The sequence below is a fragment of the Anabas testudineus genome, chromosome 21, assembly GCF_900324465.2.
Source record: "Anabas testudineus chromosome 21, fAnaTes1.2, whole genome shotgun sequence".
Classification (NCBI taxonomy): Eukaryota; Metazoa; Chordata; class Actinopteri; order Anabantiformes; family Anabantidae; genus Anabas; species Anabas testudineus.
In genome coordinates, this window is record NC_046629.1 from 9761652 (window position 1) to 9783462 (window position 21811).

Sequence of the window (21811 nt, forward strand, 5' to 3'; positions counted from 1 at the left end):
GAGTCCCAATAAAAGACAAAGCACATGTGAAAACACTTGGAAAATGGTTTAATGATGTTTACAACAAAAGAGAACTGTACAGTTACAGTAAAAGATTATCTTTATATGTGTATAAAAACAAAACCAACAAAAATACAGCAGACAAATGCATCAAAATCTACTATGTATCCTGATTCACATACTTAAAACTCCTACACAATCTTTCAGTTCTAAGCCACCATGACTGGAGGCCTTTTTTCTTGTTTTTTCTTGTTTTGTTTTGTTTTTTTATTGTTTTTTTTTTTTGTTTGTTTGTTTTTTTTCTCTTTGTAGTCAGATCGGAGCAGTGTCCCTCAGTGTTGTAGTTCAGGATGGAAACCAAAACTCCTTACATTAGAGTTCTGGAAAGTCAATTCATATCAGACTGCAGAATAAGAAAAGGGGAAATAAAACGCGGACACATTCCTTTAGATGAGCCCAAGCTTCCAAAATGAGTAGTAAATGTTTTACAGAATGCATGTTTGAAATACACAGACGTAATATGTACATGGTTGGTGTCTTCTTTTTTTTTTTCTTTTCAGTTTTTCTCTCTTATTGAAAGCCATGGTCACTTGGGCTGTGAACTGGTAATCACACACATAACACACCCAAAAACATACAAAAATACTATATCTTTAACCTACCAAGAGTAAGACAGTTCTGCAATTAGTTCCATGCTGTGACAGAAAAAAGAGATAACAACAAACAAACGAGAAACACGCTTTTCACGTACGTTTTTCTCAGAAATATACCAAAATATACATCTAAGCTTTGGAATTACTGAGGCTAGGACTAAAGCCAGTGCTGGGTTTGTCTCTTAATACACATGCTGCAGGGTGGAAGAGAGAAAACAGAGAGAGAGAGACACAGGACAGAGAGATATCTTTGGTATCTGCATTTGTCAAAAGTTAAATATTTGGATTTTTGCTTTGGGATAGCGCTTGTGAGGTCCCTACAGCCTCACGTGGAGTAAAGCATTAAACAAAGTGTCACTGAAGCCCGTCGGCCAGAGGTCTGAGCCAGAGGGGCACAGTCCATGCAGAGTGAAGGACCATGATGCATAGTGTCACAGCTGATCAGAGTCTGTAGTGAAGAGATGATGAGGAAAAGGAGAGAGCAAGAGGAAGAGGAAAGAAGGGGGACACAGCAGTTTAACAACCACAGGATGTGTATTCCTGGAGACAACAGGTAATGTCCTGGGACAACAGTGTACAGATGATGAAGGAGTGAGAGGCAGGAACAGCATTTTCACCACAGTCCTTGAGAGAGAGAAGAGAGTGGAGGGGGAATATCTAGCAACAGCGCTCAAACATACACAGAGTCCTGAGCATGTACAGTGTGCACAGGATTAACCCTCAGTGTGTATTAACAAACATCACCCAGCTACCACCGGATTGGTTGGTGTCTGTCGTAGAGAAGCCCGCTCAGCTCCCGTTCAACCCCCTCCGATCCCCGCCCACAGGCACTGAAAACGCTGCAACGACGGGATGCCGGAGTGTTTTTTGTTTTGTTTTGTTTCCGGCGTATACACATTCGCATGCAAATTAAAAGCAAACTTTTTACAGATGAACCGAGGACTCGGGCGACAGCGTGCAGCCGAGATTTGATGCTGAGCAGTGAGGTGGGGATGGGTGGGGATGGTGGGAGATGGTGTCGTTCATTTACAATCAGGTTAGAAATCTTTGGTTAATGTTGGTACCACAGGAAAGCGAGAGCGGGCTGCGACAGGAAGTGGGAAGACGTGTACATACCTGTACCTGGTCAGAGTGAAAAATAAAAAAATAAAAAAAACAAAAACAGGATTGTCAAACTTAAAGTGATCAAACAAAGGTGGTCCATTTACATAACAAAGTAACTTTAAAATCAAAATTAATACATTAACATAAACTTGTATCTCACATTACAACAAATCGTTTCCATCCGATGCTGAAAAACACCCACGTGCAGCATAAGAACACCAAGTTGTGAAGGAAAAACAGCAGACATTCATGAGTACTGGTGTGTATTCTGTCTCCCCCTTGTGGCGGTATTTTCCACAACCCTTCACCAAGTACAGGTATGAACAGGCTTCTCCACTGACACAAGTTTGTGTATTTTCATCTATGTTTTTTTTGTTGTTTTTTTTATATATATATTTTTCTTATTTCTTAAGTAGATTAAAGCAGGTTTCACTCAGTTTTGAGTTAGAAATGAGGTATACAACAGCTCCTTGCCTTACTGTTACTCCACACTTCTTTAATCAACGCTAAAAACCAGCAAACCAGTGTGGTGGATCAACCTACAACTTCACGCGTGGCTGATCCACAAGAGTATCTTGAAATCTCAGAATCACCTACTGAAACTGAAAGCCGAGCCAGATCTGTTGACAGCTAGATCGTAAGTACAACACAAACTGTATTTTCATAAGTAAACCAACGACTGGCTCGTTAACAGGCTTTCTGTCAGTAGAGAACCTCCATCTGACCAAAAAATAAGTACTCTCATGTCCCACCTTCAAAAAACAAATCACTCTCAAACACCTGCTGGAAGATGGGAAAAATGCACCATAACGGTTTGCAGACTGTCCTCCCTATTCTCTCTTTACAAGACACTCACACACACCCACCTGCTGGAATTATTAGTAAAGCTTTTCTCACAGGTATTTTCAACCTGTCTGAGTCACACCTAAAAACCATAGGTAGCAACATAATCATCCCATGTGTCAAAATGCCCAAAGTACACTGTACTGTTTCAGTAAAAACAATGCACCAGGTGAGCTCAAGCTCCCACTCACACTCAAACACAACAATGCTACAATGCTCATGTCTTCTATGTAACAATAAGGCATAAATGATAATGTTAATCTTCTCTGTCAAACTAAGAAAGCCAGTGATCTTGCCCTCTCACACTATACAAAACAATTAAAGGCATTAACAAAATTAAATGATTGTTAAAGACAGCACAGCAAATCAAGTCCACAATGACTCAACCACATAAAAAAAAAAAAAAAAAAAAAAAAAAAAACATACTAAAAGATTAAGATCAGATGCTTCAGAGTCTCTAGCCAACCACAGGACCTGTCTGTCTGGAGCGACCCTCCTGCTGAAAACACCTTGCACGTACACAACAGACACAGGTGTGAGCAAATCACGCTCCACGGAGGCGTGGTCTCAGACTTCTTATTTTTGGTCTTGACAGTTTAAAAAAAACTTGCTTCTTTGCAAGAATTTTTATTAAAAAAAGGAAAATTTAGGGGAGTTTTTTTTTTTTTGAGTAAGCATGATAAACACTACATTCAGTCTTGATAACATACTGGTTCAAATATAAAATATCTTACAAGTGTTTATATATATTTATATGTATAGAATTAAGAAAAGATCGTTTCTCTAATTCTTAAGTCTTTCCTCAGATAAATATTTCGGTAACATCCTATGGTGCTGATAGCAACTGGTTCATCTTGCTAGCACATGTTCAACTCTTTAGTAACTACAAACAGCACTGGAACAGGACTGAGTCCTTTAGGCCCACTGTGGCCTCAAAGACTGGAAAACCAGCAACATGAGCAGTCAGACACCCACCTAACTGCAAAGAGAAAGGCTTTTACTTTGGCAAGAAGGATCTCAAAATAATATTTAAACCTGGAAATACCCCATAAATAGTAGTACTAGAAAATAGCAGTAGTAGGTTGTCCTTTAATGTATGGTTCCTATGTATGGTTCATCAGTATAAACTTTGAATGGTATGCCAGACAGTACTTATACATTCTACATTGTTCTATACACAGAAATGTCTAAAGCTGAACCCTATGTTTAAGTGCTGCTGAGGTATATTCAGTCAAAACAAATCAACAACAGAAAAGAAGTACACAAGAGGATAACTAACTAACTGCCTCAGTGATTTAATAATCACCGTGGTATTTCATTTTGTTATTTGGAAGCAGTAGAACAATGCTACTTTTGTGTGGGATTTTGTTGAATGTGTAGCACATAACAGTACTTAGCCCAACACTGTGCTGGGTAAGATAAATTGGCAGGTTTTAAACTAGTCCACAGACAGATTTAGGGAGCAGCATATCTTTTCCTAACATGCTGGTTCAAAATGATGGTGCTGAGAGGAGGTGGAGTATGTTATCTGATGATTAGATCTATGTATTTACATAGGTGAGCCCTCCAGCTGGGAGGGTTGATACCACAAAACCTGATTTTTCACAGGATGCAGTCATAAAGCTATAGGAAAGCATGCAGGCCTCTCAACAGCTCAACTCCACCAGGAGCTTCAGCAGCAAGTTGTTAAAGCTAAGTTTCTGTGATCCTTATCCAGCAGCACCAAATCAGGAATTATCAGGTATTGACTAAGTTGGGAGAATAGGAAAACATTTTGCTTTAGCAGTGTGGTGAGTAGAGCTCATGAACGGCAACTTGTGTGCTTGGACAGGCACAGCAACTACTGAGGAAAACCACTTTGGTTCAAGCTGTTGTTTTATGGCTGAATAGTAGTAAAAAATAAACAAAAAACTGAACTTTCCATTATGCTTTAGAAATGTCCAAAACTGCTACTGAAACGGTTTAAAAAGAAAAACATGCCATCACACGGCTCAAAGAAAAAGCAGGATCAGGCGTTGGGGGGGCCCAACCTTTCCAAAAAGGTCATCTTTGGAAAATAATCAAAATATTGCATTTCTATAATCTGTTGATGATGAAGAGAGATTCTGTACTCATAAATATATCGACTAGACTAAACTACACCAACTACACAGCAATTATTTTAACAAATATTTTTGGTATACCTTAAAGTTCATAAGCCAGTCAAGTGACTGCAGACAAAAAGAGAATTTCATTCCTCCCAAAACAGGCAGACTGCAGCTCATCAATCCAGTTTTTGGTACAGATACTGTGCACAAGTAGATTCAACGGTACTACTATTAAAAAAGAACAACAAAACACAATACATTAACCCCATCTAGTCAGCGCCACCACACATTTGGTACGATGGCCATGCCCCCTGACTAGTCCACAACAAAACAGACCAATCAGTCGCAGAGCCTTATGCAGTTTGCTGAACTCTCAGCATCTGCCTGAGCTGTAGACAACATACAGACTTCTACTTTCTACCCCCAAATCCAAACACAATGTACAGTTTTCCAACGGATCACCATCCAAAACAAATCACCCTTACTTGGACATGGGATCGTGTATCTGCAGCTCTTTTTAAAGCTCTCAATATAATGCTTTCTGTAATATTATGTCAGTGTCTATGATCTGGCCCTAGACCATCATTTTATAAAAGCTCAGCGGCTGCTGCACCAAAATGTAAAACTCAGTGTTTCCAGAAAAAAAGACTCAGAGAGACACATCTGGTGCCTCCGAGCCTTAAAGCAATGATAACCTTTATATCGGCCACTTATTACTTGTTTTTAAAGCCTTATAACCTTGATTAAAAAGTGATAGTTAAATTTTAACTTAATAATAGACTTACAAGGTTCTGAAAATGTCCAAAAAAAAAAAAGAAACAGTATAGATAAATGAAAAACAAAACCTCAAAAATATAACTTTGATATGATTTACATCAAGGCCTGTCCAAAAAAGAAAAAAAAGAAAAAGAAAAATATAATTAAATATGGGGTGACACACAAATCCCCATTAGTGATGATGAATATTGTGAAATTAGTAGTAAATCAGTTTAGTTTGAATGTTCAAAGAGAAAAATCCAAATTTTTTGGTTAGCAGTATCTCAGAGAAAATTCTGACCTGGAAATAGGAGGATATATTTATATATATATATATATATATGTACAAAATGTGAAGAGTTTGATGATGTCAAGGATATTTTTTTCCTGGACACTTGTCATGGTTGATGAGGAGCGGAAAAGACAGTAAACAAACTAAAAATCATAAAGTCATCCTCAACCTCCTTGGAGGCTCTTCTTTTTGGTGGCAGCAAAAGGATTAAATAATGATAGATACAATGAAAAGAAAGTGGGGTGGTTAGTGAAGCGCAGAGCCTATAGCATATATCAACGACCTCCCTATTCCCTACATGGTGTGATAAGAGTAGTGCACAATATAAGAAATAGGGCATTAATTCAGGATGCAGCCTGACTGGCTTCACTGAGCCTTGGAGGCAGTGGTAATGGTCGAGGCTTGCACAGGCACAGCAGCCGTGGTGGCTTGATGATGAGCATCAGCAGTGACCTGCAGCCCCCCTGCCCCGGCCGACACCAGGCTGACGGGGTTGCTGGTGAGCAGCGACAGGTTCTGAGGGTTCAGGAAGAGCGGCGTGGTCACCAGGTTGGGCGTGTTACCAGCAGACGTGTTAGCGAACAGCAGGTTACTGCCATCCAGAGAGGTGATAGGGATTGTGCCGCCCGATGCCAGAGCTGTGGAGAAAATAAACAGGGAGAAGCAGGGGGTGTTTTTAGAGAGAGCGCATGAGGATAAGAAGGCTAACTGCTGATCAGTTTGAGTGTATCATGGATACATGCTTTATAACTCAAAATACAGATTTAAAAAAAGGGTCAGGTGAGAAATAACTTGATTTTATTTTGAATAAAACACATCTCATGCACTGCACAACTACTGCTGTCGCTGCAGACTTGCATCGTCGCTCAGCAGGATTCTTTTTCTGGGGTGTGGCAGGAATTATTTTAACCTCAATATGCAAATGTGCTGTACCCTCATAGTTTTCTGTCATTATACAAATTATACCAACAATGATTTTTACTGGCCACATGATGAATTCTCATTTATTTATTTTCTTCAAATTTTCTTGCAAGGTACAAATATGTTTAACTATTTTCACGCATTTACACACTCCTCCATTTTGTTGACCATTTTATTTATTGATTTATTAATTCATCCATTTCCTGATGAGTCACATTTGGTCCTAGAGGAACAACATTTCAGTTTGCCATGTGTCTTGGATCTTCTCTATGTCCCCAATAGAAAAACTTCCCCTATTGTAAATATAAATGTGGTCCTTGGATAAGAGGACTGGGAATCCTTTCTTCACGTCATTCAACTATCTGTGAAACCCAGTTTATGTTTGTGTCAGACTAGAAAATACTTGCTGGGTAAGTATTTGATGTATTGTCTTGTGATTAGTACACACCTTGAATGGTGGCCAGGGTGCTGTTGCTCATGAGGGCAGGACTCAGTGCGCTGCCAAGGCCACCTGGAGTCAGACTAAGCAGGGCCCCCCTGGACAGATAGACACAGTAAAGATCATGTAGATCAATAGAGAGAACATCTGCACAATAAAGTAAGATGAATAACAGTAGTAATTAGAGAACCAGTTTGGACATAGGCAATACTAACCCTGGAGTGAACTGCGATGACGCCATCAATCCTGGATTGAGACCTGCAGCAGCAGCCATAGCAGCAAAGCTAGCACTGGTGGGTAACTGGGCACTTTGCAGTGCTGCAGACAGGCCTGGAGCTGCCACCATCACCTGACCTGCCCCTAAAGTTGTGGCAATGGATGTGGGGGCCTGGGTGACGACAGTTTGTGCCTGAGTGCCAACCTTGCTTTCTGTGGTTGAGGACTGAACAGTCCTCGGTGGCGGGCTTAAGGATGGAGAGCTGGTTGCTGTGGGTGCAGTAGAGATGACGGATGCAGTGTTTGTGGCTCCGACTGTTGCGCCTTTGGCGGAGAATGGGGCAATTGAAAAAACATTAACTTTAAAATCTATTTTTGTAGGTGATGAGACACAATTTCATAAAAACACATACCTGTGAAAGACAAACTAGAGACACTGGTGCTGGTGAGAGGCATCACTGGGTTTACAGTCAGAGTGGTGGGTGTATTAATAGTTGGACTGCTCACAAGACTTGCTGTGCTGGCCACCTGCGCAAGAGAATAAGAGAAATGAACGAACAGGCTTTTACATTAGCGTGTGAGTGTAATTTAGCTACAGCTACAAAACAAAATAATAAATCTTTTGTTAGAGCACAGAACAAATAACATTAATCCTAAACAACATATAAGTGTGTCCTTCATTACCAAAGGGCTACTGGGGGTAAAGATGGTTTTGATGGGGGTGCTGCCTCCTCCACTGTTGCCACTGCTGGGGGGGTTAATCCTCTTCTCTTTCTGCCGGCGATTGCAGAACCAGACCCGAATCACCTCCTTTTCCATGTTGAGCTGATCAGCGATCATGGTGATCTCTTCAGAGGTAGGTTTTTGGTTCTGCTTGAAGAGGGCAAAGAAGCCAGGGATTCCCTGTCAGCACTGAGGAGACTAATTCATTCACTACCTCCACATACCCTTTATAACATACTAAAAATGGTTAAATGTTGAAAACTATTGCAATACCAAAGTTGACTGACAAAACGTTTATATGGCAAAAAAAACTTTATACTACGTTTCAAAGAATCTAACAATCTCAAAACATGACAAACCAAACACACAAGACATATGAGTTTCTCACCTCCAGAAAGCTCTTTTCTAAGGCCACTCGAATGTTGGTCTCGATACTGGTCCTCTTCTTTCTTCTTCGGTTAATCCCCTCTATGCCCATACCCGGGGAGCCCAGGGCACTGGGGCTAGACAGGGCCTGGTCAGATGTCAGGTTCTCTGCACAAACAGCAGCGACAAAAAGAAAGGGGATGGAGGTAAAGACAATGTTCTATGAAGATATTCAGACAAGTAAAGAATTACATGTGTAGAGATCAAGAGCCCTCATTCCCTTTGCTTCTGCATCACTCATTCAGGTGGGTTCAGGGACAAACCTGCATCATTGAGCCACTTCTCCAGCAATGGCTTAAGTTTGCACATGTTTTTAAAGCTCAGATTCAAGGCCTCAAAGCGAGAGATGGTAGTTTGGCTGAAGTCATTTCCATACAGCTTCCCCATGGCCAGGCCAACATCCCCCTTTGAGAGCAAGTCAAACAGAGACAGAGCAGCAAAGATTTAATTATTGTGTGTATTATATGCACTAAGAATCTGAGCATAAGAATATCCACAGATGTTCATTTGCAAAAGTAAAACGAATGTAATCACAAATATAAAATTACTGAACCCTTGAGGATAATAAATCAATTCAGTCCTACACACACACACAAACACACACACACACCTGTGTGAAGCCCAGTTTGATACGCCTCTGTTTGAAAGTCTTGGCAAACTGCTCCAGCTCCTCCAGATCACTAGGCTCCTCTAGGGTGGGGGTATCCAACCGTTTGGGTGGTGTCTGACTGTGGGGCAGTGACTGAATAGGTGTGGTCGCTGTTGTGCGGGTTGGAGTTGCGGGCTGGACAGATTAGAAATATGCAAAATGTGATTTCAAAACCTGGATTACAGTTGGTAAAATATAAGCAGTGCCAGAATAATTCAAACACATTTTCCAAAGTTTAAAAGAAGTTCTTGCAATATTACCAACCTGAGTTGCAAGGGTGATGCTTGGTTGAGTTGGCAGGAGGTTAGCTTGGCTTTGAGGTAGTTGAGGTAAAAGACTCTGGGCTTGCAATATGCCTTAAAGTGAACAACACAGGGGGGAGGGAAGATTAAGAGAAACAATTCAGTATTTAAAATATGTACAGTGGCAAAAAAAACTATGTGAACCTAAGTTAAGAACATCACTTTGTATGTGAGGACAAAAACATTGAGTGGTTCACATACTTTTTCTTGCCACTGTATCTTTTCTTGATTCAGTATGAAAATCAAACACTCCCAAGTGTTTTCCTTACCATGTTGGGCTTGCGGCGTCTGTGAGATAATGAACTGAGCGGGCTGCAGTGGTGTGGCAATTGGGTGGCCAGGCTGAACCAGAACAAACTGAGGCAGACTAAGATTCTGCTGCTGCAAGAAAAGATATTCATTACTACAATCACCTTGAAGAATGAGCTGTATATATTGCATTTACATCATTACAGCAATGACCCAATTTTTGTAGTAACACCATGACCACTGACATTGTTTTTCAATAAACAAAGTGTAATCAAGCTAATCAATGTAATGTCTTTCAGAAAATGTTAGGATTTGTACTGATTGGGTTTTTACAATAACACTTCTTTGTGAGGATTTCAGGTCAGGTACAATGTATACTTATATAAAGGGTTGCATAAGTGTTTTCTATAATTTATAATATAATTTTTCATATAAATTAATATATTAATATAATATTAATATAAAATGTATATATTGTATATAAACTCATTATATAAATGCATTATTTAACATGTTATGACTGTCTTAACTGGTTTCAATAAATACACGGGCAGAGTAAAACCTGGAAATAACAATTAAATCTAATATTTTAAGTTGTAACTTCAAGTTAAAACAAGATTTACATGCCATAACACTGATGAAATAATCACAGTGGCAATCATTTCATTAAAACTACATTTATTCTGTTTTTTTCTATAATTTCTAAGCAATTGCAGACACCCTCGTACATAGATAATTGTGTCTTACAGGGGTGATCTGGATGGGCTGTGATAGGGGCAGCTGGGTGATGGGCGCGGCTGCGGAGGCAGAGATGCTGGCCCCCGTGGTGTTGCTCTGCTGGCTGGCTGAGTGCTGTACAGCTGCAGCCAGGAGCTGAGCTTGAGCCTGTTGGATCAACAGCTGCTGCTGCGCTGGAGTCAGGGTCAACTGAAGAGACATTGACAGAGCAAGAGACAAAGAGGGGAACACAGCAGACATAAGATGTTACAGAGAGAGAAGGGAAACAGAGAAATAAAGAGAATTATTAGTGTTTAGCCTTTTTTAGGACTCAGTTTGGAGTATGATCATACAGGACTTGATGAGTTAGCACTGCCACGATACATGAGTTTTTGGCTTTGATATCCATGGAAAGTTTCATATCTAATATATCACAAAATCTGTGAGCTGCATAAAAGATTTGTGACACAGCTTACACAGCAGTCTTGACATGTTGCTAGAAATCTGTCTTCATTAAGTACCATAAGATAAACACTTAATTTGTTCCCTCCTGGCTGCAGTGTCATCAAAAACAGCAGGTGGACTGTGTCATTTGATGATGTTGCCAACAGCTGTTTAAATGTCTGCTTCTGTTCAGTGTCATGAACCAGAACACAACTCTGTTTGTTCCAAGTTCTCTCTTTTTTTATTTTACATTATTATTACACATCAGGTCAAAGTACAGTGTGTTAAAGCAAATGTATACATCAAATTAAACTTTTCACAAAGGTATCAAAGTTCTACTGAAACTCTGGTTATCGTGGCAACACTAACATGAGCCTAAACAGGGAAATGGAGAGAAGATTCATGCAGCCGAGCCAGGCATGACCATGACCATGTTGATTCACATGCACAGTAAACATTCACTCCTGCAGAGCACAACAGCTGTCACACTCAACTGGACTGATCTTCAGGGAGACTATGGATATGAAATGTGTCATGTGGTTGACCTGAACATGAGTGTACAGACGCACAGACTATATCCAAACATCTCTAATATGGAGGAATTTGGACATAGGCTTGTCATGAACAGGCAGACAGGCAGAGGAGACACCAGCCTTAGCCACAGAACCAGGGCAAGCGACCATTTCATCACACGATCTTTCAGCCAGCATTGATTGATTTCAGGTGTCACCCCAGGTGCATGGCTACGACTAGGTTTTAACTCCAAGCAATGAGGCAAAAAGCCACTTACTCCAGCAATCTGTCCTCCGGCCAACATTAGCTGGGTTTGAGGCAATACGCTTTGCTGGACGGAGGTCGGAAGAGCACTCGAGTCTTCCGACTTAGACTAGTGAAAGTGAAGTAGAGAGGTGGGGGCTTAGAGGAGATCTTCCTGAGCATTGTTGACAGTGCAAGATAGGCCTCCCTTAATTTCGCCACATTAACGTCACTAATAAAAAAAGACTATAAGATGGATTGATGCTAAATTTTTAAGTACCAGCCAAAATAAAGTAAGCAAAAACGAAAATTCAATGAAATATATCACCGTTTAACTGATCGGCTTTCTGAGAACAAGCCTCGAGTCTTTGAGCAGAGAGAGGAATTTAAATTAAAAAGGAAGTGAGAAAGTGGGTATTTAAAATGTGCTGCAGCCTTCAGAGACAAGACAAGTGAAGGGAAGGGAGGGGAGAGTTGAGATGCTAATTAAAATAACTGTTATGCAGTGCATGTAAATTCTGCATAGATTTGCATATTCTTGGCCATCTGTTTCCGAGCAACCGCAGAGCAGCTAATTAGCATACAGGGTTGATTAATCTGCTGTGTTGCCAGGCGACACCAGGAGAGCCTGGCTCATTTAAATGAACTCTTTTTGCTTGTGCACATTTTAGCATTCCTCTGTTCAAACTTCATGTTATTACATTGTAAAACTACAATTAACCTGTGTCACTACACTAAAAAAATACACTAGACATCTGACCCGGTCATAAATAAACAGCAATGTAAAGTTACTTAAGGTGAAGTGTGTGATGGTGTATTACCTGTTGGAGGAGGGCTTGTGCGTGTGCATTAGTGATTGCACTTGTGGTTGGCACCGTTTGCCTTTGAAAGTCCAATCCATTGGTTTGAATTCCTGTGGACACAAATACAGTTCATGAAACTTGATGTCAGAGGAGTTCAAAGATGTTTTTTACTGTGGTTAAACGGCAACAAGAAAATGAGGAACACAATACTACGAGCCAAGTAGTATGAAGTACACTTCATAGAAACAAGTTTTCAGGTGCAAGGAAAACCAAGTGTGACATATTTTTAAAAGTGACAACATGTGTAACAGTAACAGTGATCCAGAGTCAAAGAACTGATGCATTAATCTGTTCAAATGCAGGTTTGTGAATCATCACAAAATAAAAAATTACACAATTGGCTAAGACAGAACTTAGAAGCAGAGTATCATTAATATTTACTTAATTCATCATTACACAACAGCAATACAAAGCTGAACTCTAAATCTATAACATTCACTCTGAGTTCCATAATTTGTATCACAGAGTCACTGAAGCACTGACACTGAGCAAATTACTGTGATATTCATCGAGCAAAAGTGAGGGAAACTACTTTGTGAGGTAAAAACTTAATTTGACAAAGAGGACCGCTTGCAGGAATTTTGGAAAGTTGCCACCACTTTTTTTTTTTCTTTTTTTACAAAATGAGTCAATAATTTAAAAGGTGGGTAGTAGTCAGCTTTTTCAGATGTATGCTCCACCTTGGCTGTGACTCTAAAACCTGTTGAATGAGGAGGTAAAACTCTGCACATCTTGATGTCAATCCACCAAAGGACACAAAACCAAAAGGACAAAAAGGCTGGAGATCACTCACCGGTGTTTCCGTCACCACTTTCCATTGCACATTTAGTAGGTTCTGACTGATTATTCACTTTAGCATCTGGAAGAGCCAGACAGAGAGACAGTGAGACACACTCACACCCACTACCAATGAAAACATGAAACTGCCCTATCTCAATGACATAAGGGGCAATCTAAGTTTGGTCATCTCGCCATTTCCCAGAATTGTACAAATTTCCACAATAATTTTTCTATCACGTTCCCCATATAAACAACATTACAGATCAAAACTGCTCACCAACACCAACCAGCTACATTTGGAATCAAAAGAAGTAAAAGACGACTGAGATGCTGTCACATTAATACAGTAAATAACATTTTAATGCAACGTGTGGCAGATCAGTGTTTCCTATTTCACACAAGGACACCAACCAAAAACAAAACCCAGCTGAGCTCCATCATAACCTCATCAAAAACTCACCCACTCTCGCTCCACCTGTGTTTTCCAGCATGGTCTCTGAACCTATCAAGGAAAATTGCCTCTGTCGGGCAAACCCACAACAGGGTGTCCAGCGCTCTGTTCCTTCTCCCACTCCTCCCTCTCTTCACCCTCCACTGGTCAGCAGTGAGCAGAGTTCAATGCAACCAGAGCTACACACAGACACAGTGGCACTGTCCACCGCACGGTTCACTGAACAATACTGGGATACGCACACTGGGAAAGCCAACAGGGTTTAGGCAGACAGCTCTCCTTCCCTCACTCTGTGCTCTCTCCTTTCTTTTCTTGTAGCTCTGCCCCTCTCTTTTACAGTGCCTACCTTGCTCTCTCTCTCTCTCTCTCTCTCTTTCTCTCTCTCTCTCTCTTCAAGATTGTCTCTACTTCTAAAAAAGTTCACCTTCTCCCTCTCTTGCTGGAATGAACCAAACGACAATTGCAACAGCTGCCCCCCTCTCTCCCCTCCCTCCTCCTGACTCTATAATGAAGCATAATCAGTATTCAGCTGATTAAAGCCATATGCAAATCTGCCCCTGCCTCGTTAGCAATGCAAGGCTTTGAAGTCCTGCGAGCGACGCATTTCACACCGGGCTCTGAAAGCTTTCTGCATAATTTAAACCCCTATAAATATTTATCAGCTCATTAGCATATTAATTGGATGGCTTTTGGAGGACGATAAAAAACAGGGGAATAAGGACGACACAGAGAAGGAGGAAAAAAGTGCTCAAACTAGCACTTGGCGCAGCAGAGGGAGGGGAGAAAGCAGCACAAGGCCAATTATTGTGCAAGTGCACGGCTATAAAGTAATTAGCTAAGAGCAGGTAAAGGGTTGAAAATATCCCAGAATGCAGTGTGAGGCCTGTCAGCGGTGGTCTGGGCATGTTAGCAAGGCAGACTGCATTAATAGAACGTCTGAGGCTGCTCGTTGTGAGCATCTCCAGGAGTCATGGCGACACAGCCTAACTGCTAAAAAGGAGGGGGCTCGAGCATGAGTGGGAGGGGGACTCGCTCAATCGGAAATAAATAACGCCACATTAATCCACCACAAGCCTGTCATTACTGCTGGACCCCCTGTGGCTAAAACATTCCACAGCAAGCAACTACAGAGAGTGGGTGGCAGGCTGTTGCGGTCTATGTTTATGAAGTGTTTGGGGATTAGCATATTTAGATTAGCTTTACATTCCATTAGTATTTCATTTTGGAGCCCTTTTAAATTTATTTCCAGCATACTCTGAGAGTTAATACAGTGGGGAAACAGCCCAGCTATGGTGCTGCACAGGTGTCCACTAATCAGGATGACTGGACTGGAATGAGCGGCTGTATTGTGGTCTACAGGGGATGGGGCTTATCATCTAAATCCACAACAACTGCTTCTAGCTAAAGCTTTAATCAACTTCTTCACTTATCCTACTGATGACGAAAGGCATTTACATACATATCCAAGTTAAACAATGCTAGAAACTCTGGAAGAACCAGCAGACCTTAATCAGCAGTGTGAGGATAAAAGTCTTTATTCACCATGATATAGTGACAGCTGAAGCAGGGGTTTCTTTGAAAACTCCTATTAGATGAGTTAACTTGTGTTATAGTAGCAATCACATTTCTTTTATATTCATTTGATATTACAAAAAAGCAGGAAACTATTATATTCGAGAGCCTGGAATGTAACAGATATTTGGCATATTTGCTGAGAACTGTGGCTGCGTGATTTTCTGCCATTTACCTAATCTATTACTTTTTCAGCTCTGCAATTTATTACACAAGTTATTGTTTCAGAAATCTTTCAAACAAGTCGCTAAAACTGGAATTTGTAGGCATATTAGGAATTTTGCGTGTGCATTATATGCCACTGGACTCGCCACGGAGCTCCTTTAAAATGTATGTTCAGTTTAACTCCAGCCTCTGTTTACTAAGGTGGCTATTCAGATGTCACACTAGTGTGAAAAAATCTCAAAAGAGGTCTTCTGAACAAAGTGTCCAGAGCAGGTCAAGAAATGAACCTCATCCTACTGAACTCTTCAACAATCACATCATGCAACCAAATGAGAAAACAAAGGAGACGTGAATGCAAAGGCTGTTATCAGCAGTGCACTTCAACACATGTACAGTTATTTGGTTGAATGGTTTGCAAAACCCTGCTGTGGAACAATGCATTATACAAATATCCTGCCAAGAGAATTTTAAATAGGTATCTCATTAGCAGCGTAATATGGGAAGGCTGACTGAATACTGCAGGGCCGTTAATGTGAGAGGAGAGATTCAAAACGAGACAAGGGGAAAAAAACTTAATTAGCACATCTACATTCTCCCCTGCTACCTATATTCTTCATCTTAAACACAGAATACATCAAGACCACTTTTTCTACATAGTAGTCTCAGCATCAACAAAAAGCATGTAGTAGCGACAAAAAAATATTTGAATTTGAGATAATAAGCAGACAAGCTAAAGTTTTCTGATTCAATGCATAATCAACATAAAAATCATAAGTAAAATTAGTAGACAAAGCATTTAATATTTTAAATACAACCAACAACACAATATGACAAGAATAAGCAACAGTGAACTGCAACACAAATCAACTAAATCCAGGATGAACAGTAATGAGCGATCGTGGAATCTCTTGGGTGATCATTAACCTATGACTGTACATATAAGCTACATAGAAACTTTAAACTAACTAACGTAAAGGGAAGTTTTCAGTAGGAACATTTTCAGACTTTAATTATGCACATGGTACAGTTTGATGAAGCAGACTGAATTAACATTCAGTCAATTAAAAAGGTGATGTTAGCAGGTTCACTATCAACCAGGATACTCATAGTTCACTACAAGACTCCCCCACTTCCCTCTCATTTAAAGGTGGTGCCTTAGTCGTGTACTGCTTGTGCAGAGTATTGTTTTAACTAAACTACATATCTTCTTGCGCATACCTGTTACCATTACCTATTGTTTTTGTAGTTTAAAGGCCCAACTTTAGTCTTTTACTTCCAGCACCTACATGTTGCACAATCTTTAATCATCTTGTACCTAATAGGAATTGCACAAAACAGCTTTTAATAAAAATGTTACCCTTCCAAATGCTTTCTAATGTTACTATGCTGTGTATTTAGATACCAGACAACATTTTAACCAAATGTCTACTTGAACATGCCATGTTTGAAATAAGGTATTCCTGTTTTACATTGAATAGTCGAGAATGGCTTTACTAAAAATCATGACAAACAAGTAGTTCTTTGTTTCATGCACACTTTAGAGCTCTTACTAGTTTATGATTTTCTTTCTCCACAGTGGAGGAAGGCTTGTCTGACTGGAGCCTTCATGGAGGCCTTCTCAGTACTTTGAAATGGCATGTCCTGAATTTATTACTGAGAATGATGCATTATTCATAACAACTGTGTTTACATCAATGAATATTCATGTTGGTACTACAAGGCTGGAATGAGGGTGGAACTGTAAAACTGATTAAATGAGAAAAGTAGTCTAAGTGCCAGGATGAAAAAATTATTTCTCATCTATTCTTTAAGTAGCCCAGTTGAATAAGTCAATTATTATTTTTTTCATAAATATAAGCCTATTTAAAGACAATTGCTATATTTCCACAAAATACCTAAAAACAAAACAAGAAACTTCAGAATTTAATTTTCATAACATTTAATGAGAATTAATTAATAGAAATTAATAGAAATGATCAGCTTGTCTTTAAATAAATATAGTGACCATCTTGCAATATATGACTGTCACTGCTGTGGTGAGATACAAACGTCACCGTGAAAGGCTTCTTGTAATAAAGACAGCAACGTGAATTTTTCTTATTTTCATTATTTCATTAGTTTCGTTGAATATCCTGTTTTGACTTGCAAAAACACTCACTCACAACTGCACCACCAGAAAACTGCAAACAATACAACACCACACCACATGATCTGAGCTGGTTGTACTGATCTATTTTTTTTTTTAATGGTTACACAGGGACCTGTAACTGTGATGACACCTTTTCAGCATAAAAATAGAACTGAAATGCAAAGTCAATAAGTTAACATAGATAAAAAGGCACTGCCTGTGTAGTGGTACTACAACAGATGCCAGACTGGTCCCTTTAAAACAAACTGAACTGCACAAAGTAAAAAAGCCATCAAGCTGTGTCTTGCCCAGCCATAAAAGCAGCAGAGTGAATAGTAAGAATGCCCTGCCTGTTATTATTGTGGCCTTCCGGAAGTGGGCCTCACTACCCCTCCCTGTGCCTGGGGGGATTCACAGGTACAGTCTTTGTATTCAACACACACAGACTGGGTCCAAACTCCTGCAACAACAACGACGAGCATAGCAAATATACACCAAGTCTCCAAAGCTGTCCACGCACAAGCGAAAAAAAAGTTGTATAAATAAATGAAAATACTACAATGAGGTGAATTTGGAGTTTGTGCGTAAGACCAGCGCAGACCCCAGAAAAACAGTGCTCGGTCCAACTTCAGAGCAACTGTTGTAATCGCACAAACACAGAGAGAAACATCTCTAACACCACATTACGGACATCACCGTAAACAGCCAAACGATACAGCCTCGATTGTCTTTGCGCTAAATTAAATTAACGCCAAGTTAGCTCGTAAACCGCTGGACCAAGTTAGAGAAGATAGCCAGTTAGCCACTCAGAACACGGTCGTTTCAAATGGGAATAGTCGAGGCCAGATTTAGCAAACAGCCTTCAGTCACCATCGGCGCAGTCTGTTGTGTTTACATGTGTTTATTGTGCCGCTTAGGGTGAGCTCCAGCTCCTCTTCGGGTGGAGGAATATGCTGAAGTCCGCACTCTGCCTCGGCCAGGCCCGCATGAATAACACAACAGGCTGCTGTGGCTCCGCTGCGCCGAGCACAAAAGGCTGAGGGGAAAACTGCTCTGCTGTAAAATCACGTCGAGCTGGGGCACACCGAGCTGACACTGTGTTTAACCAAGGCCACGGTTTTTTTTGTTTTTTTCGCCGCATTTTGATTTATTTTACACAACAAACAGAAGCTGAAAAGAACACACAAGCGCAGCCTCTGGCCCCGGCTCTCCAAAAATGAATATGCAAACCTCTTTCAAAAGCTCCAGTGTGGCATCAACACAAAGCGTTAGCAAGCGAGCTAACGCTAGCCTGCTAGCGTCCTCATTTCAATCAAACTGCGTTGGTGAAATATCTAAATAGGTCACATATGATCCAGAGTCACGTCTCCGATTACTAATAAAATATGCTAAATTGTATTTGTCGACACAGGTATGAATATGTAGCGGCGTACAGCCGTCTAATCACACAAAAGGGGGAGGCATGTTTCCATGTAATTTGCCGTCGCACTGCAATAGCTCGTTTCCTCCTCTGTCAAATTACAGTTGGCCCGCGGAGTGTGAACTAAAACACCGCTGAATTTCATCCTGATCTGCGAGTCAATTTGCCTTTCATCTGTATTCCGCTTATGATAAATTGTGAGTATCACCGTTTGAATATGAGTATGAATATGTAAAATGCTGTAATCGTTACCTGGTCCTGAACTCTCATCTTGACTCGCTGCTCCTCCGTCCGCCATTTTGAATATTTAACCCGAAATCCCAGCCCTGAGCCTGCCCGTGCCCGGCGTGCGCGGCCGCACACACGCGCACCGAGCCGTGCTCACCGAGCGGGGCTGTTGTTGACAACATGTGGCTTATTTACATAGTTAAAGAAATAAGAAAGAATCATCCAGAGTCACTCCGGGAGTTTGGACCGAGAAGCGCCTGGGCGGATCTGAAAGGCAGACCCAGCTGCAGGAAGCCTAACACACTGATTACAGCTGTTTACATCTACTACTAATGGGAGAAAGTAACAAAGTACATGCACTGAAGTATTTTTATGGTACTTTCATTCACAGTGAATGCTTGGCCTACTTTTTAATCATGTACAGGATTTGTTTACAGTCTTAGTTAGCCAGGCCCACTAGTTGCTTTGCAGGTGTAGACTTAATAAAAAGCAAAGGAGTAGTTTATGGAGTTTATTGTTAATGAATTAACCACCTGGCAGCAGCCTGCAAAGTGCTTAAAACCAGCTCAAAGCTATTTGGCTGCTAAAAAAATCTTCACCATTTACTTCATGTGCAAGAATACATGTTTTCTACTTTTAGCAAGACGCTGGTGTAAACACCAGTATTTTGCTTTTTATTGCTAATAATTTAATAGTAAATCTATAAATACAATTATTTAAATCATGTTCACTTTATCAACAACAGCAAGTTCAGTAGTGTTTGAAATGCTTTTGTGCTCAGATATATCAGTTCCTTAGTTTTTTAGAGTATGTAATAAGTACCTAAACCTAAAAGAAATTCTTTGAAGTTGTACTTCTGTTTTGTTTTTTTAGCCAAATAACCTAGTTGGACTTTTACATACATCTCTGCCACTACAGCTCCCTGTATTTCATTGATTAACTCACATACAAAAAGTCCAATTTATTTCATTTAAGTTAATAAGAGTACATTTGCATCACAAAATGTTCTTCAGTCTAAACACCAGTATGGGGAAATTGTCTTCATCTTTCTTTAGAAAATAAAATAATAAAATAATTCAGTTTCACTCAGCATATTTATAAACTGATTTAAGAATAAAATCATCTGTAGGTGCAGCATATTTTTGCCATCTTTGTGCCCATATAATGATTATATATCCAGAAACTAGAAAGTTAAAAGAAACATACTAAGCATGAAGTAACATTAGAATAATGAAATACTGCTGTTGTTTCGTTAGTCATGTTTCTGTGGTGATGAAACTCGGTTTTCTGCTTTTTGATTACATTTGTCATGTCATCATAGGTGCTTGCATGCATGTAGTCACTCAGTCATTCATTCATTACTGAGGAAAGATTTGCTGCAAACCAACTAACTTGTCCAAAAACCATGTAGTATAGTTTCACATCCATCCTGACAGAAAAAGATAGATTATTAGATGTGTTGGTGACCTTGCCTTGACCAGAGAAAGGAAATTTCACTTCTCTAATATGTAAGTCACTTCCTGCATTTAGTACATTCAGCTGTATTGCATTAAGATAAGCCATTAGATTACATCACTACTCAAACATTTACATTTGTAAAAGGCTGTATCCAATTATTTTTGCAATAACTATTTCCAAGAATTAGCATTCAAGTTCATTGTGTCTTAATTAGCATTGAACACTTGTATAAAATGTGTATAAAGAGTTAATACATGTGTTCTAACATACTGTAAATACACGATTGAGCATATATCCTTATCTTATATGACTAGAGCTTGATATATATAATTCCCACAAGTTATAATTGGATAACAACTAACATGTCCTCACATCTACTTAGAAGTGATGTACTACAAACAATTTACTTGTTGTTCACGTGCTGCTAATAAAAGCTCAATACAGCATTAAGTTGTCAGAGTGAAAATCACAATTTCCATTCTTGTCCGTGTATTATTACAACACAATGCAACATAATAGTAAAGTTAATATGAACAGCTTTTGTGTGGTCTGTGTATCACCTGACTTTTATAGTTTGTTTAATCAGAGGTTAAACAGAACATCTGGCAATGAGCGCACAGTATCAAGTAAAGCAGGTCCTGCTTTATTAAGTATATTAATTAAGTGTCCACGACTAAGAGTAGGACACTGTGTCAGAATATATATTTTTGATGCACTAGTTTAGTTTATATTGGGCCTAAAAGTGTTGTTGTTATACAATAATGAAAAAACACGTCACTAGCAGGTGGTCTGTTGGTCTTCTGGTATCTGGGTGTATAATAAAACTGCCATGTGTTGGGAGTACTGCAAAGATTGGAAACAGGGTAGCATGCACAGAGGGTGGTAACAGAAGGGTTAATGAGGACTTAGTAGCTAATGTTTGCCCGTGGGCCCCTCAACAGGTTGTGACAGGTTAATCTGGCCATGCACAGCTGAAGGAAGAGAATTTTTTAAAATAGCATGCAACAAATTGGAAATAGATGTGGAAAAAACTGTAAATTAAATATAATTAAAGACATAAAAGTTCTGGCTTTATTGAAACTCATCACCAAAAATATGAGGACACATACTGTACATTGCATACATACTGCTACAGGTGTGACTAAAGCAAATATCAATAAGTGGAAAGT

General features: G+C 39.8%; 2 protein-coding genes across 12 annotated transcripts in view; one reads left to right on the top strand and one right to left on the bottom strand.

Moving 5' to 3' along the window:
• Window positions 1-27: 27 nt before the first annotated feature.
• pou2f1b (POU class 2 homeobox 1b) lies at window positions 28-19301 on the bottom strand. Of its 11 annotated transcripts, none has more exons than XM_026376119.1 (15): window positions 19209-19301; window positions 13234-13299; window positions 12399-12490; window positions 11612-11707; window positions 10408-10587; window positions 9681-9792; window positions 9374-9465; window positions 9071-9244; window positions 8724-8865; window positions 8423-8568; window positions 7996-8181; window positions 7725-7839; window positions 7311-7635; window positions 7105-7193; window positions 28-6373 (listed from the first exon to the last, which is right to left on the bottom strand). In XM_026376119.1, the coding sequence occupies exons 1-15, from the start codon at window positions 19252-19254 to the stop codon at window positions 6102-6104; spliced, it is 2133 nt and encodes a 710-aa protein (XP_026231904.1). In that variant the 5' UTR covers window positions 19255-19301; the 3' UTR covers window positions 28-6101. The 11 variants fall into 11 exon arrangements, with proteins under 11 accessions (XP_026231904.1, XP_026231902.1, XP_026231903.1 ...); XM_026376117.1 differs by having other exon boundaries at window positions 7996-8184; window positions 8423-8577; window positions 9681-9789; window positions 19209-19300; XM_026376118.1 differs by having other exon boundaries at window positions 7996-8184; window positions 19209-19300.
• Window positions 19078-21811, top strand: part of gpa33b (glycoprotein A33 (transmembrane), paralog b) — a 10455-nt gene continuing 7721 nt past the window's right edge. The window contains exon 1 of the mRNA XM_026376127.1: window positions 19078-19153. Within this exon, the coding sequence (XP_026231912.1) occupies window positions 19144-19153 (10 nt within the window). The 5' untranslated portion in view covers window positions 19078-19143. The remainder of the gene's footprint in view (window positions 19154-21811) is intronic.